This window comes from Helicoverpa zea, chromosome 24 (assembly GCF_022581195.2).
Source record: "Helicoverpa zea isolate HzStark_Cry1AcR chromosome 24, ilHelZeax1.1, whole genome shotgun sequence".
Classification (NCBI taxonomy): domain Eukaryota; kingdom Metazoa; phylum Arthropoda; class Insecta; order Lepidoptera; family Noctuidae; genus Helicoverpa; species Helicoverpa zea.
Genome location: NC_061475.1, coordinates 8,153,987 through 8,170,714, shown reverse-complemented (window position 1 = coordinate 8,170,714; position 16,728 = coordinate 8,153,987). Strand labels below are relative to the sequence as shown.

At 36.5% G+C, this 16,728-nt stretch overlaps 3 protein-coding genes across 3 annotated transcripts in view; 1 reads left to right on the top strand and 2 right to left on the bottom strand.

Moving 5' to 3' along the window:
* Positions 1–3,131: 3,131 nt before the first annotated feature.
* LOC124642306 (O-acyltransferase like protein-like) overlaps positions 3,132–16,728 on the top strand; it is a 36,963-nt gene continuing 23,366 nt past the window's right edge. Inside the window, exon 1 of the mRNA XM_047180670.1 lies at positions 3,132–3,210. Coding sequence (XP_047036626.1) covers positions 3,150–3,210 — 61 coding nt within the window. The 5' untranslated portion in view covers positions 3,132–3,149. The remainder of the gene's footprint in view (positions 3,211–16,728) is intronic.
* Positions 11,594–13,205, bottom strand: LOC124642307 (phenoloxidase-activating factor 2-like). Its single transcript, XM_047180671.1, has one exon. It carries the CDS (start codon positions 13,098–13,100, stop codon positions 11,919–11,921), a length of 1,182 nt encoding a protein of 393 aa, XP_047036627.1. The 5' UTR covers positions 13,101–13,205; the 3' UTR covers positions 11,594–11,918.
* On the bottom strand, positions 13,633–14,966 carry LOC124642308 (phenoloxidase-activating factor 2-like). The gene has a single exon (XM_047180672.1). It carries the CDS (start codon positions 14,872–14,874, stop codon positions 13,741–13,743), a length of 1,134 nt encoding a protein of 377 aa, XP_047036628.1. The 5' UTR covers positions 14,875–14,966; the 3' UTR covers positions 13,633–13,740.

The following is a 16,728-nucleotide window of genomic DNA, read 5'->3' as shown; positions in this document are numbered from 1 at the left end:
TATCTCTATAGCATTTCTATAGCATCGAATTCCTATCTTATAGTAAGCAAATCCACGAGAGATTCATTATTGGAAACCGTCTAAATCTGTCAGATGCCAGAACCTTACGTAAAATTGGCAATGTTTAGCAACGTTCCGGTCTACGGATACTCTATCGAGTACCCGTTTCTTTACGCAAGTTATTTCTTTAAGAATAAAGACTGATTAGTTCTTATTGTTGAGTATGTTGAGGTAATTATTATGAAGTGTTAAAATTGTATCAGATGTTATGTAAAACTGTATGTACAAAAAAAATGTTCTCAAAGTCTACTAGGAAGACAACTTTTATAGATTGCTCTTTTAATTAATGCCATTAAAACAATGGCTTTTACGTATCATATGAAATCAATTTTATAAAAACTATTAAATGCTTATAGGTATCGATTACTCAATAATATAACTAATGAAAACGGCAATTTAATTTAATTGTTATCCGATAAACATATTTAATACCTACTAGATATTACCCGCAGTCTCACTCTAGTTCCGTAGAAACTACTTGAGGACGAAATACGAATAATATTTGTAATACTTGCATATATGTTCTTACAAGTAACATAGCTTTCAGATATAAATTAGTATTCGTAGACTAACTACATATTTTAACTTCTTACCTAAAATTTAACACAATATACGTGATATTGGGTCTATAAAGTCTATAGCCCTTGAAACTTCACCTAACAAAATCTAACCCTGTAATCATTCTTCAAAGTCACAAAAACCACCGTTAAACCAACACGATTAGCTAATAAAAAGTGCGCAAACGCATGTAATTCTACTTACATGGAAAGCAAATATTATCACAGGTAGGCGATCGCTTAGAGTAGACGGATTGCAAGACGTTTTGCAATAAGCGAGTACGCTACTTCTAACAGCCCTGTAATAAACCTGCTTTAGTTAGGTTAACTAAGTTACTAGTAGTTAAAGTATTACTTTAACTGAATCGTTGGTCTAGCTGTCGTGAACGTGGCTGCTGAGCACGAGGTCTCGGGTTCGATTCAGGGGTCGGTTTTAAAAAAGCTGCCTGGAGACTTATTCGAGAGAGTTGAAGCAGCACTGGTACATTAAGGTCTCCAGAAAGTATAGAGGTTAATTTTTAACCACCTCCCGCTGCACTCTTAAAATTCTCTATAAAAATATTGAAAAGAAAGGGTTTTTAATTCTTTCAACAGCCAGTTTTCCCACGATATTTAATTATCAGTTGAGTTTCAGTGTGAAAATTATAGCTTGAAGATAACGCGTAAACAGTAATTAAAAAGAATGATGCAGAATGAAATTAAGTATTTTGGCTTTAAAGGCAATGTGTGTAGGTTTTTATGTCTGTATATTTTAGTTTGATTTTGGTGATACCTAAATATACCTGAATGTTTGTTAAAGATGATCCTTTAAACAGACAACGATGAACAGATAATTTTCTTAATATTATATAGGTACGGTCAGTTCAAATTAACATCACTACATAGTCCTCATGAAAATAATGTCGTCCATATAAAACTGAAGTTCACGGTTAAATACTATAATTGGCACATACTTAGGTGCATGCACTATGCATGATCAGTTATTGCGCGGACATCCTTCCAGTTACAAAAGTAATCATACAATGTTTGTAACTAAGAATGATATTTAGTAACTTAACTAGTAAACTAATAGTTATAAATTCGAAAGTTAGACTCGTTTTTAGCAACAAGATTGAAGTGGGGTAAGGAAAACGGCTGTTTATTATAAACTAGCGGTTTTACCCTCGTCCTGAAGGATGGAGAATATGTTAAATCGAAAAAACAAGAAAATGTTTTCTCCGTTTTATATTAAAATGGTACCTGTGAGGTGATGGCAGACAGAAGAGTAAGGAAGAAATAAACATTATAAATTACCCCAAATAATAAAATTGATAAGGACAGGAGGATGATGACGATGACAGTATAAACTCGACTATGTAAAATTATTAATTTGAAATTGTAGATCCACCTATTTTAACCAAAAAATAAACGTTTTATTTGAGTCATTTGGCCAAAAAGGGTTAATCACATTTAATTACCTAAGTATTTACGTAATTCATTATTTTCATAGCATAAAATATTCAAAAGTAAAATCTTATCAGCCCCATTTTAATTCACAGTTAAGTCTTATTTTTTATTTAAACCGTATTTTCCGAAACTTACTAAAAATAATGAACACATTATGTGTTTATTATTTTTAAAGAATTGTTAAATAAAGATAAAATAAGCAGATATACCTACTACTATTTAAACTGGAAGACTTCTGCACAAGGTTTCACTTGTGGTACTTAAAAAAAGCTTCTAACTCTTTGGCTTTTAATATTAGCATTAATCAGAAAACTAGATGTAACTGAGCAGTCTGAAAAATAATTGTCGAAAAACAATTTAAAGCTACTCGAAAAGTCAAAATTATGCAAAGATACATATTAATATCTTTGGCATCAGCAGTCGTTAAGGGTAGTCACAAGGCAAGAAAGTCTGACAACCAGTCTTACTGCCAACCCAGTTGGGAAAAGGTTAGGCAAATGATTACATTAGGCGTAGATATTAGGACATGAGCTGGCATTTACTAAAATTCACCTCATTACCTTGGGCCGAAAACCAGCTTTTCACAATGAATAAGCCAATTCATTATTTATGCACTTAAGCCATGAAATACATAATGTTGAAAAGTTTGTATGTTCGCTTTATATCGAGGGGAATAGCTATTTCATAAAAACCAACCAAGTTCGCGTTGAATTTGCGCTCGAAGGGTTCTGTATAGCCTCTAAAATGGTAAAACAATCATGTTTGTTGTACGGGGGGTCCCCCCACGATAACTGAAAACTAGAATTAAGTATCTGTAATATTGTTTATAGTATTGTAAAATTGTAGTTTTCAGTGAAAAATCCTAACTTTTCAACTATCACGGTTCATAACATTAGGTAATGTGACAGACAAACGTACCTACATCAAATTCATAATAATAGGGTCCTATTTATTACCTTTCGGTACGGAATCCTAAAAGAATCATTGGAATTTACGCTCAGCCCCTTCCTAAGAGTGGTTACGAAAATATTAGGGACGGTGCGCGCGCGCAGTGGACGCGACAGTTGAACTAAGTGCATAGCAGCAATGTGGTGGTTCTTAGTGTTTTGTGCTATTGCTGTTAATGGACAAAATCTTACTGAAAATGGTGAGTTTTTGATATTCTCATACTAAATAGGAATATATTTTTAGGTATTGTCGTGTTTGAAAATGCGGAGAAGATTAGAAGTTTTTTTTTTAATTTGAAGGATTTTTAGGGGATGTTTTTGGTTTGGATTTAGGAAATGGTATTTTTTTTTTATGACTTTTTTATTATTTTGGTACAGGCTTTTGAAAATCTTAAACAAATTAGTACGGAAGTATCAATAATGTCAACATTTTTTGCTGAAATTTTTTGACAAACCGTGTGATAGTACTTTTTCTTTATTTTCATGGCAAAACATTTGTTTTTATGCAGAAAAACTCTATCCCTCTCTACTACAAACTTTCTGCAAAAAAGTCAAAATCCTTATTTAATAAACCTTTAATTTCTACTTTGTAGTATTTTTAGTAATATCCACAATAGAACTGTCTATTTTTGTAATGCTAGTTGAACATCTTAGTCTTGTTTATTTACTTTCTTAAACACACTTTTAAAATGAAGATACGTAATTATAACAATGTTGCATTATTCTCGATGCTGACCAAAAACTATTGACCAATGCACTTTGCAACTAGCCGTCAACTTTTTTTATATTATTTTTAAAGTTGGCAATGACAAAAGAAATAGTCTTAAGCCTTTTTTGTCTACGTCCAATGAGTGACCTAGTTGTAAAAATTGCTTCAGGTTTTGGACTTCGTACCTTCATTTGGACTTTGTACGTACTTGGTTTATTGAAAGTATAGATATTATAATTTGAGCATCATTAGCAGTCGTTACGCGTATTCAGGAGCCTGTAATTCTGACAATCAGTCTTACCAACGGCTATTGGGTTTTCCAAGTAACTGGGCTGAGGAGGATAGGCAGTCGCTCCTTGTACACTGGTACTCAGTCGAATCTGGTTAGACTGGAACCCGATCCCAACATAGTTGGGAAAAGGCTGTGCAGATGATAGACATGACGAGATTTATAATTTTTCAGCATTATGATGCTTCAACCTTTCTGACGTACCTATTACGACACCTTTCTATAATTTATATTTTACATTTTTTAAATGATAATTTTACTATGTTAAAGATTATTTAAATTAAGGCAACACACAGTCAACAATTGCTTTTAGAAATATATATACTTACCTTAATAAAATCGAACCCATTACTCATTCATGACAGTTTTCCATATAATTTTAATTAAACATAAATAGAATTCCTACTTTAAACCTCAGAATATTTCAAGAAAGTCGATAATAATAATCCACCTACGTACAATAATTAGCGGAAATACAAACACTTAATACCTATTGCATTTTGATTAAGTAAAGGATATTGCAAGAAAATAGTGAGGTATGCGCGCACGCATGAAGGTACATTGCGTGCACAATGTGCAGTTGCAAATTGATATTGATATGCTTTTGCATAACATTTGAGATATTATTTCTTTCTAACCAAGGGGTATTGGGATGCCCGGGTAACTGGGTTGAGGAGGTCAGATAGGCAATCGCTCCTTGTAAAGCGCTGGTACTCAGCTACATCCAGTCAGACTGGAAACCGACTCCAACATAGTTGGGAAAAAAGGCTCGGAGGATGAGGATGATGAGGTATTATTTCTTTGTCTTGAACTTAGACTTTATTTAGGTACTTGAATTAAAAAAAAAAAAAACTTTAATTGTTTTGATTTCAAATTTAAACTATCTGTGATGTTTCGCCCAGGAATCAAACCTGGGATCCGCTACACGGTAGTTGCGCTTGAAACCACAGTCACTGTGACCAAAAGGGGCAGTTAAAAACTGCGGTAATATAATGAGATAAGAGGCTTAAACTACAGGCCTTAAATCTTAAATACATTTACTTAGATTCAATCATTTAGTTTTCAAGATAATGCTGCGTTGTAAAACTATTAAACCGATTAACAAAATTATTTCATATTAGTTTCTCAATTTCTGTAATGACCACAAAAAGCTGAAAATCTAATATATTTTAAATGCAACTTGTGCAGAAATCCGTAGGTACAGTCGATGCAAAAAGCCTTTAACATAATCGTAACATAACTGCGCTGCGGCTAAAGGAGTGAACTAAACACTTCCTATGATTTTCGAGACTTATATATTTAAACATGCATACATTAAAAACGATATAATAGCTCTAGGGCCTATCTATTGACAGGCGTTTAGCATAATCTCTTAAGAGTGGTCGTCAAAAATGATTTAGCCCAAAAGGCAAAACCGATTGAGATGCAAGATATGAATATAAAAAAATACTGGGTGTATTTTTATAATCGTTTATTTCAGTTAAAATACACAAAAATGTTAAATTTAAAGAGTACTTCTTACAACACTTAAAAATACTAAAAATACTTCGTCGGCGAATGTACTAGTAAGTTAAGGTAACTGGACGCTTGTTACGAAAATACCTGTTAGTGCTAAGAAATTCTAGAAATGGAACAACTAGCACTAGGCATTTCTTGCTACTTAAGAGCACAGTTAAGCTAGATTCCATTGGTTGCATATAGTTTTTAATTTACTTCTGTACATTCCATAACTAATTTTCGTTGGTTTGTAATCAAAACATGTAATATAAAGATACTGTTTTACCGTTAGGGTAACGGCTACAAAACTACAGATCCGATTTAAAAAAATACACTGTTGGAAAGCTGGTCTATCCCCGGGTATGATAGGTTATACCTATATTAATTTTATCGGACGCGAGTAAAACAGATAGTGTACACTATCTTCTAATGATGATTAATCCTCTCAATTGTGTACTAAAACATTTCCTAATAAAAAATCTTTTGCCTTGAGCTATATTTTACAATATTTACTGGAGGTACCTATATAATATGTATTATGACGAAACACAATGTTTACCTAAGTGACAGTAATCACACAATATATTTATGTATTACTCTGAATTTACATATTTTATAAAATATTTTTTCTGTCAATAAGCCATTGTAATCGGCTTAGGGTCAAGTTCACCGAGACAGTTTCATAATCGGTCCGTTAAAGAAACTCGGTAATAGTTGCGCGTGCCAAGGGCACGCCACCATCATGGCGGTAAGTCCCCTCTTTGAGGAGTGGCTCGGGAGGAGTCACGGCGCCCTCACGTACCGCATGACGCAGGTCCTCACCGGACACGGTTGTTTCGGGAGGTACCTGCACCGAATCGGTCGTGAGGAGGCGCCCGGGTGTCACCATTGTGCGGACAGCCCCGAGGACACGGTGGACCACACAGTCCAGGTGTGCCCCGCATGGGAAGGGCACCGCCGGGTCCTCGTCGAGGCTTTGGGCGGCGGCGACCTCTCGCGTCCGGCCCTGGTTCAGGCCATGGTCCGGGGCGAGAGGGAATGGGATGCCGTCGCCTCCTTCTGCGAAGCGGTCATGCTCGAGAAGGAGGAGGTGGAACGCCAGAGAGTTCGCACCTCTCATCCCGGCCGCCGCGCTGGACCAGGTAGACACCATGGGCGCCGGGTGTCGCGAGATGACTCCCGGCCACCGTAGGCGTGGGTCTGTGGGCGGTGAGTTCGGGTGGCTCATCGTCCCTCTGTCTACTTAGACGACAGACCCGTGTCGACGGCGCGCGTTGTTCCACGCGCTCCTCAAAGAGATGTCAGCAACCCCAGCGGGGCCCAGCAGGGCCAAGGCCTGCCGGGGCTGCGGGTTGTTCGAAAGAGATACCGCGGCCCTGGTACATAAAAGGCCTATGACGGAACACGACGGTTTTTAGTCAGTAAGAGTCTGACACTCCCTCACCGCTGCTAACCCACAGCGGGAGGGGTCATTTGATGATTTTTGACGTCGGAAAAAAAAAAAAAAAAAAAGTTGCGCGTGCCATGTAAGTACCAAATCAAAACAGACATCTATCATCATAAACTTATTTACTAATAGAGGCTTTCTAAGGAGATCAGCTAGCTTATTATAGTGTACGAGCATTTGCGCAGACACAGGTGCACTCACTATTCCTTCACTCTCGAGCCCAATGGGACGGCAATCTGACATGACTGGAAAGAGACAAGACCGACATTTACATACGTTCCGTTGTAACGGTGTATCACTACCGTTTTCCACACTCTGGGTAACGGTACGAAGCGATTTAGGCAAGACCCGGGAATCGAACCCGAGACCTCATGCATAGCAGTCGCGATTAAAATAACTAGACTCACGAGGAAGTCAGCTTAATAACTAACCGGTTTACATATAAAAAGCTAAATGATGTAATACTGTGTTAACCTTGAAAAGTTTTGTTTAAGTTTGTGTTATTGTAGACAGCTGTTCTCTGTTAATTTTTTTTTATTTTATTTTATTTAAAATACTTTTTGCACATTGTACAACGGCGGACTTAACGCCTTAGGCGTTCTCTGCCAGTCTACCTTAGGGTGGTGGTGAAATAGAAGTGGTAGGTGCAACACAATTTGAGCATCAGTGGAAGATAATAAAAATATATATTTATGCATATATAAATATAATATATATATATATAACTATATATATGTACAACTGTATCCAGGAGAATGTAGGAGAAGATGGTAAGAAAAATGAACTACTGTAATGATTCGGCCAACTTGCCATGGATGTGATTTCGCAGTTTCATTTTAAAAGTGTGTCGACTATTTACCATCCTGACCTCCAGAGGTAGCTCATTCCAGAGAAGAATAGATTTCACAAAGAAGGAAGAGTGAATAATGTCTGAACGGTGAGCAGGGCAGTGAAGAAGACGATTATTAGAGGAGCGGAGATTTTTGTTATGCTGAGAACACACATACTGAAAGTGAGAGGTTAAATAGGAAGGTGAAGACGGGGTATAAAGTATAGAAAAAAGAGTAGTTAATGCCCTCATCACACGTCGTTGTCTTATCGGTAGCCATTTAAGTTGCGCTCGATACGCTGACACATGATCGTACTTGCGAAGATTAAAAACGAATCGAATGCAATTGTTGAGAAGCCGGTCGAGTTTATTGAGCAGATCTGCATTCAGGTCATAGTAGCAAACATCACCATAGTCGATTATAGGAAAGATTAAGGTTTGCATAAGCATTGCTTTTACATGGAACGGGAGCAAGTTTTTGAAGCGATAAAGAAACCGCAGTGTACTAGTGATTTTTTGGCTGACAGCTGCAACTTGTGCTTGCCAATTGAGTGAAGAGTCAAGATGAAGGCCCAAATTCTTCACTGAGCAGCTGAACGGTATATTTATCCCGTCAAATACCAAAGTTGGTAACCCAAGTGCGTCTACTTTACCTAAATTTCTTGAGCTACCAATGATAATAGCTTGGCATTTAACAGGATTGACTGCCACTCCGAACCTGTCAGACCAACTTTTGACTACCTCCAAGTCTTTGTTAATTTTAACAAGCGCAGCTGCCAACTCATTCACTTTTGTGTGACGATACAACTGCAAGTCATCGGCATAGAGATGATATGAACACTGAAGCTCAGGAGTAAGGAAATTTATAAATATGGAGAATAACAGAGGTGAGAGTATGCCGCCTTGAGGAACGCCAGCATTCAAAGAACACCACGCAGATGAATCCTCATCCACCCGAACCGACTGCTGGCGATCATGAAGATAAGAGGAAAACCAGTCTGACGCCTTAGAAGAGACCATAAGATGTGATAGAATAGATAAAAGGATGTCGTGACTGACGGTATTGAACGCATTTGAAAAATCCACGAGTACCAACACTGTGAGATTAGCGTCTTCCATAGCAAATCTAATATCGCCAGTCACTTTGAGGAGGGCAGAAAAAGTGCTGTGGCCCGGCCTAAATCCGGATTGGAAAGGGCTCAGTAGCTCATTGCCGTAGATAAAACGAGCAAATTGCTTATGAGCACAAGCCTCAAGCACTTTGGATAAGAAAGGTAGGATAGAAATTGGACGAAAGTGACTGGGGAGGGTAGGGCTGGAAATTTTGGGAAGAGGACGCACGTAAGCTTTCCGCCAGAGTGAAGGGAAAACTCCAGAGTAGAACGAAAAGTTTACGATATGAGTGATAACAGGAAGGATCGGGACTAGGATATGGACGATCATCTGACGGCTGATGTTATCACACCCCACCGCCTTAGATTTTATGGACAGGATAATCTTTTTGACCTCTTCCTCGTCGACTGGCATAAAATCAAAAGATTTGATATCGGCGGTTAATCAGATGTTATATAATTGTATCTTAGCTTGAACCTGTATGTTTGTTTGCTGACTTCTCGATGGAACTAACTCTGTGCGCCTGGATAAATGGAGCCTGCTTTCAAGAGTCAGTTGTTTTACTGTATTTGTTTCTAAGACAATTATTATCAGGGACAGTAAATAAAAGATCATAAAATTCATTGTATAAGTTTATAGCGACAAAAAAGTTACCAAAATATATCAAAAGTTATAACAACAAAAGTTACAAGTGATGGTAAAACTGCTGAAAGAAACAATAAAAATGTATTTAACAAATAAAAATATGTTTAACAATAATTTTAGAAAAATATAAGCCTTGATTTCAGTAAAAACATGTTGTTAACTTATAATAATTAAGACAGAGGTTCTTTATGGTACGTTAGCTAAACAATTTCAAATAAAGATTTCAAAATTTTGCTGAAACTAAACCTTGGCAAACAAAAACATACATGGCCTTTCTAAGGTTTTTTTTTATATGATATTTCAAAATAATTTCTGCGCCGACCCCAAATAAAATTGGGATTTAGGCATAAGGATGATGATGATTCCTTCTTCTTCTTTAATTAAGTATAGATTACTAAGCGTCCAAAATATGTGCCTCATCAACCGTATTAGCCGGTGAACAACAAACGTCTAAGAAAGACGGACATTCCGAATCACGAACATCAACAGCCCCGTCGCCTACATTAGCATTATTGAATTTACATCTGTAATACGGAACACACGCTCCTTCTTTATTGTCGTAAGTTGTACATTTAGCAACAACTTTATCAGCTGAAGAATCTTCAGCATGACTGTATGCAATAACCAATAGCAGGAAAATAGGAATTAGTTTAAACATTTTAGCGTTTATTTCTTCCACTGTTGTATGAAGTTCTTCAAATGCCACAGGTGCACTGTCTGTTCCTTTAGTCACTCTGGGATCACGAGTAGAAATTAGACGTACGTCTAAACTTGCGTTCGAAAAAATGGAGTCACAGTATAATACAGTTTTTGTGTAGCTGGTCTATTAACTGTTAGTTTATGTATTTGCACCGCACAGATCTATAGAACAAGTTTGAGACTGCTTATGTTTTTCTTGCTTGAAGTTTATTTTTGATCGGATCTCGATCTTCAACTGGTTGAATCTCAGTGTTGCTGTTCTTTATAAATGTTTTGAAGCTAACTATAAGTACCAGAAATAACTTTGTTGTGTTTTTTATGGGAATAACCCGTAGGCGAAGGCTGTAGGAAAAATAATATAACGTTGTGGTTTGTTTGAGGAAAATTATTTTAAAATAGATAAAACTAGTTTCTTGTAAACAGGATTTTATTTATTATTTTGTATTCAAAACTACGTTATCTTGAAGTAATGATAAGACTACAGTTTTATAAACTTTCCGAATAAACTACTATATTCTGTGACCTACTGACTATAGCATATTCTGTCACTAACTCACTATCAATTTGTGGTCTATTTCGTGGGTCTGAATTAAAAATATTATTGTTATCTAGTAAGTGTGAAACACTATTCAGTAGTTTTCGAGTGCATTGAGAACAAATACGTAGTCAGACAGAAGACAAAGAAATATATATCTTAACAAGAAGGAACCAGAACTAAAAATAGTGATAATAACTTCAAGCTAAAATCTAATTGAACAAAAAAATCTATTTTATCTGAAACTATTATTTGTATAGTTTTCCTGAACCGAGAAACAAACATATATAATAAGCGCAATTATTGAAACTCATCCAGTGCAACTCACGGATTGACTAGAACATCTCGTTTTACAAGGAAAGACCAAGAAAATCCAACAGAATCGACTTGTGTGAAGCAGGGAAAAGTTAAAACAATATAATGTTAAAATTACTAACATTTGTTCTACTCTTAGCTGCAGTCCAATGTGAAGATAATCTTAATGGTGTGATAGAAGACGTTTTTGAAAATGGCGCTAAACAAATGACAGTCGAAAACAATTCATGCAAATTAGCTGATGGTAGTGAAGGAAAATGTGTTGCTTATTATTTGTGTTCTTCAAATGATGGTTTTGTATCACCTGATGATGATAATGACGGTGAAAAAGGAGTTCCTTGTATCTCTTATATGGATGTATGCTGCCCTAAAGACAAGATGGTATCTGATGAGGCTAGTGTGAAATGAGAAGTGATAGAAAAAGACTAGTGAGTGTAAATCAGTGTTTACGGCAATGATATCTGTTTTATTATTGTTGTGTTAGTTTTTCAATAAAACAATTTAATATTTTGATTTATAAAGTTTAATTTATCCTTATTTAAATAAATGCAATATTATGTTACTTTAAGTAGGGGATTCCTTCAATAACTCTATTTTTATAAAAATACATATAAAGCAAGTTACATTTACAATTAGAATTACACATACAATTTATGACAAAGAGTATTTCACAGAATATTTTTCACTTTAGGCAATCATTTTATAATGAAAACAAAATAAAATTAAATAAAGCACATACGAGTAGGTACACGATAAGAAGCATCTTATCCAGTTGACAATAACATAAAATAGTTCACACAGCTAGAACATCAAAAACACTTTACCATACATTAGTAAGTATAAACTCTAGTGTCATAACCTTTACCAGCCACTTTATCATCAATCCAGTTCCTTAAACCAGACACATCAACGAAAACACCAGGAATTCCACCTCCTCCGCATCCGATACCCCAGGATACGATTCCTCCTTGCACATAACGGTCTTTGGAATACTCAATAGGACACGACAATGGTGACCCACCATCTCCCGTACAACTATCCTTATCTGGCTCACCTCCAGCACACATGAACGAAGAATGCAGTAAAAACAGTTCCCCCAAACGAGTCTTCCGAAGAGCTAATTCACATTTATCATGCTTCACTACCGGTAGATCAACCTTCTTCAAAATAACAGCATACCGTCCTTCTTTACCAAATTTATCTTTACCCCAACCTGTAGCAATGCATCGATTGCCTTCCTCTTGGTGGATTCCAGCAGTTGGTAAGCAAACTACTCCAACATTCGGAGTCAGTTGAACTGGTTCAGCTAGGAATACAACAGCGATATCATAGAATAAGTTCCCAGCAACAAAATCTTCATGAATCCGAACGGATTCTACATTCCTTTCTTGGTAAGGGTAGATTTCTTTGTCAGTCTGTGTATCCCAATCTCCTGCTCTGATTACCAAAGATTTGGCATCTTTTACTACGTGGGCTGCAGTTAAAACAACGCTTGGGTGGATTAATGAGCCTCCGCCGATAAATGCATGAGGTTGTTGGTCACCTGATTGATTTTTGTTATCTTGATCTCTATTAAGAATGGCCACCATCCATGGGAATTCTCCGAATTTAGTTTCACCATTATTTCCATTAATGTTTATGAAGCTTACGCCATCAGGGTTAGCCCAGCCGCATCCTGTACGGGCTGTAGGCTGTACGGGTTTAACTGGTTGGTTAGGAGGTCTCCTTTCTGATCGTAGGCAGCAAGTATCTATTGACGAAGTACATTGATCGCCTTGAACAATGACGTCAATACTTCCGTGGTAATTAGAGGGAGAGTTAATGTTTTCATTGCATAGATAGTATGGAACACACTCTCCTACCTGACCATCCTTTCTTGTGCATGGGACCGCAGGATCGTTTCGACCTTGGCGTGCGTTAGATGGACCTGGATATTTCATTCCACCAGGCGAGTACATGGCTGCTTCTAATAATCTACTACATAACAGTAGTACGGGTAGTATTTTGAACATTTTAACTTCACTGTAGTACACACTTGTAAGGATATTTCTCGACTTATTTTCCTCGTATAACTAGTTGTTTCGGCACGACTGTTCACTCTGAATGCAAACTGGATGTACACCAGTGAAGATGTTTTTTTTTATCCTGCTATCTGGCCGCTCTTAACCCCGGTTGGGATAACCCAATGATAAGGTTACTTGTTTCTCTGTATTTGTGCATCTGCATTCATGACAGCTTTACCTACTACTTAAAAAAAAAAAAAAAAAAACAACTTATAGACGTATATATATTTTTATATTACGTTTGCTCATATCCTCGTTTAAAAAAAACTATTCTGCTGGACAGCAAATGTTGACAATGTGGTTTTCAAGATCATGTAAAAAAACTTTATGCATGCATTTTCCCATCAAAGTAGTTGATTAGCTTTATCTTTGCAAAGAAGAAAACCCGTATTTACAAATAACCGGCCTGACTGCTTCGATAAATAAATTCCATATTGTTGCCACTTCGAGTTTAAGGAAACAACACAAATAAATACCAAAATATACCTATTGACTTTATTAATGATCTTACATTTATTGACAAAATAAACGATAAGCCACATTATAGATAAAGCTACTGTAATTTGAACACCATACTGTTTAATCAGATTTAATAAGTATAGGTCTTGGAGTCATAACCTTTAGCTGATACTTTATCATCGATCCATTCTCTCACCGCAGAAACATTCACAAACACTACTGGAGTACTTTCTTCATCACAACCATCTCCTTTCGCTGTTATACCTACTTCAACGTACCGGTTTGTCTGCAACTCAAATGGGCAAGAGAGACCTGAAATTCCATGATTCGAACAGGATTCAGTCCCGTTTTCTCCAGCACACATGAAGGAAGAATCCAATTCAGACATACTTCCCAGCCTCTCTTTACATTTGTCATGTCCTATTACTGGTAACTCAACCTTCTTCGGAAGGGTTGTATATCTTCTAAAACCGTTATTTAGTTCTTTGCCCCATCCAGTACCGAAACAGCGTGAACCATCTTTTTGATGAAAATTCTTTGGTGGTAGACAAGCTACTTGAACGTTAGGAGCTAGGTCAAAAGGTTTAGCTAAGAATACAAGCGCAATATCGTTGAGCTTCCGATCTTTGTCATAGTTTGGATGAGTCTCAAATGATGCTACATCTCTCTCTTGAAATGGATAGGTCTCTTTGGCTGACTGTGTATCCCATTCTCCTGCCCTAATCCTCCAAGTTTTACCAGTGAGTATTAGATGAGCAGCAACAAGAACAATGCTTGGGTGTATTAAGGTGCCTGTTCCAGCATATACACTGATTTTCGGGCTCTCAGGGTCCTCATTGTTTAATGACTCGATCTTGAGAAAAACGACCCTCCAAGGGAATTCTCCAAACTGTGCTACTCCTTGCGTTGGCAGATCAACGCCAATAGGACTAGACCAGCCGCAACCTTCTTGCTGTGTTTCACGTTTCGCAGGTTTAGGTATCGTCTTGTCTTCAGGGCAGCATACATCAATGTAGTAACTGCAAAGATTTCCGTCTAAGTCACCATTACCAGTAGAAGAGCATCGGTAGTATGGTACACATCTTCCTTCACGACCATCACTCAACTTGCATGGTGCGTTTTCAATATAAGTCGTCTCTGATTGATTTTGGGCTGACTTTGTATCCGTCGTAGATGTAGGATCGAAAATCTCTTCAAGCAACTTATCTAGATCGTCACTTTGAACCGCGGCCACAAGCAGAAGAAATGATAATAGTTTTATCATTATTATTTTTTAAAATTTCATTGTTTTAAGCCGGTTTTGTTGGATTTCTTTACGTTTTCCTTGTCAAACGAGATGTTTTGATCAGGTAACGATATATACTGGATTTGATGAAGTTGTGTCTCTTATTTAAATGGTTTAAGACGCAGAAGGGGTCGTTATCAATATTTTATGTATACTGCATATCGGACTTTCCCAATAGGAGGAAATTCTCAGTTTATTTATTTTATCACTTATATTATTGGTATTACCTACTAACCGATTTAAATACTTTTTTTTTAATTTCCAAAATTGTTTCATTGTACAAGGGAGTCCTGAAAAATCGTGGACAACTTTTGAACGTTATAGGCATGCAAAAGGTAGAAACGATAGGTAGATCAAGCTTTTAGAAAAAAAAGGTTAAAAACGCTAAACCCTATAAAAAGCAAAAAATAGCTTTTAACTCTACGTAAGTACCAACTAAAGCATGTCAGACTAAACTAAATTTTGACGTGTCGGGGGACCGCTTTTTACCTTCAAAAATACTTACATAAATCAAATGATACCTACCTAATTACAACATTCGTATAAAACAAAATTATATACACAGTTATAAGTAGTATATACTTAATTACTTCTAACGTTAGGCTAATAAATTAGAGCGGTCCCCCGACACGACAAAATTTAGTTTAGTCTGACATGCTTTAGTTGGTACTTACGTAGAGTTAAAAGTTATTATTTGCTTTTTATAGGGTTTAGCGTTTTTAACCTTTTGTCATACTAATTGCGTACTTTTTTGGGTCGGGGGTTTTTTTAAATTTATAATTTTTTAATCTCAAATCAGTAAGCCGACTGGATTGTAATTTATTTTTTCCACTTTTTAGCTTTACTGAAGTTGGTTCAAAAGCTCTTTTAACCTAAATATAAACCCCTGAATCCAATACACGTATCGAAAATATTTTAAAACCATCTCATATTTATAAATCGAATAACATTTTCTTGAAAATATCAAAAACGGCTTCTATAAAGATTTCTAATGTGAAAAATATCTTAAGTTTATGAAACTGCAAAATACTTTTACATGATTGCTTCCATTTATATTTCAACCGTATTTTTGTATTAAAAACTTGCGCTTAGAAATATTGAAGGTATGATATGGTGTATAGCATCGACTAATCCATTTCAGATACTTTAAGCATAGAGTACCTACCACATCTTTTTGTGAGGAATCATCAAATGACCCCTCCCGCTGTGGGTGCAGCGTGAGGGAGTGTCAGACTCTTACTGACTAAAACCCACCATGTTCCTTTTTAAGCCTTTTATGTAAACTCAATATACCTCAATGTACCACTTGACTGGAAGTTTCTGACTAAGTGACCTATGTATGTATGGGTAGATGTAATAAATGTTAAACTACTCTTAGCACGATCCTTTCATGAATGGATGTCTTTGTTTGTTTAGAAAGCACGGTATCCAGGGCTTAGTCCGAGTTTGTCCGGGCTGTCATTGCTAGGACTTTTAGGGCAGTTAGAAGCGAAATCTGTCCACATCGATTTTATCGGGTATTGGATTGTTAATGTCGGATAGGAGTTGTCCAAATTAAAGTTACAATCCCCATTTTAGATTTCCTTATAAAACAGATAAAAACGAAAGTCTTACCATCCATAGGGTTGCCCGAGTAAGTTTGAGTACAGATAAATAAAACACTGGTATTCAGCTGCTTCTAGTTAGACGCCGAACCTCGCTGTGTCTATTCTTATAGCCTTTTCCCAACAGTTGGTAAAAGTTGGGAAAGTGGTGGCATATGATGGAAGAGATTTCATTAGAAATGAGCAGTACCTTTAGTAGGTTCTATAATTATATTATTTAGTACTATTT

What these genes read in the sequence shown, in the direction of transcription:
- LOC124642307 (XM_047180671.1), bottom strand. Translation starts at nt 13,100, where the DNA reads ATGTTCAAAATACTACCCGTACTACTGTTATGTAGTAGATTATTAGAA.
- LOC124642308 (XM_047180672.1), bottom strand. Translation starts at nt 14,874, where the DNA reads ATGATAAAACTATTATCATTTCTTCTGCTTGTGGCCGCGGTTCAAAGT.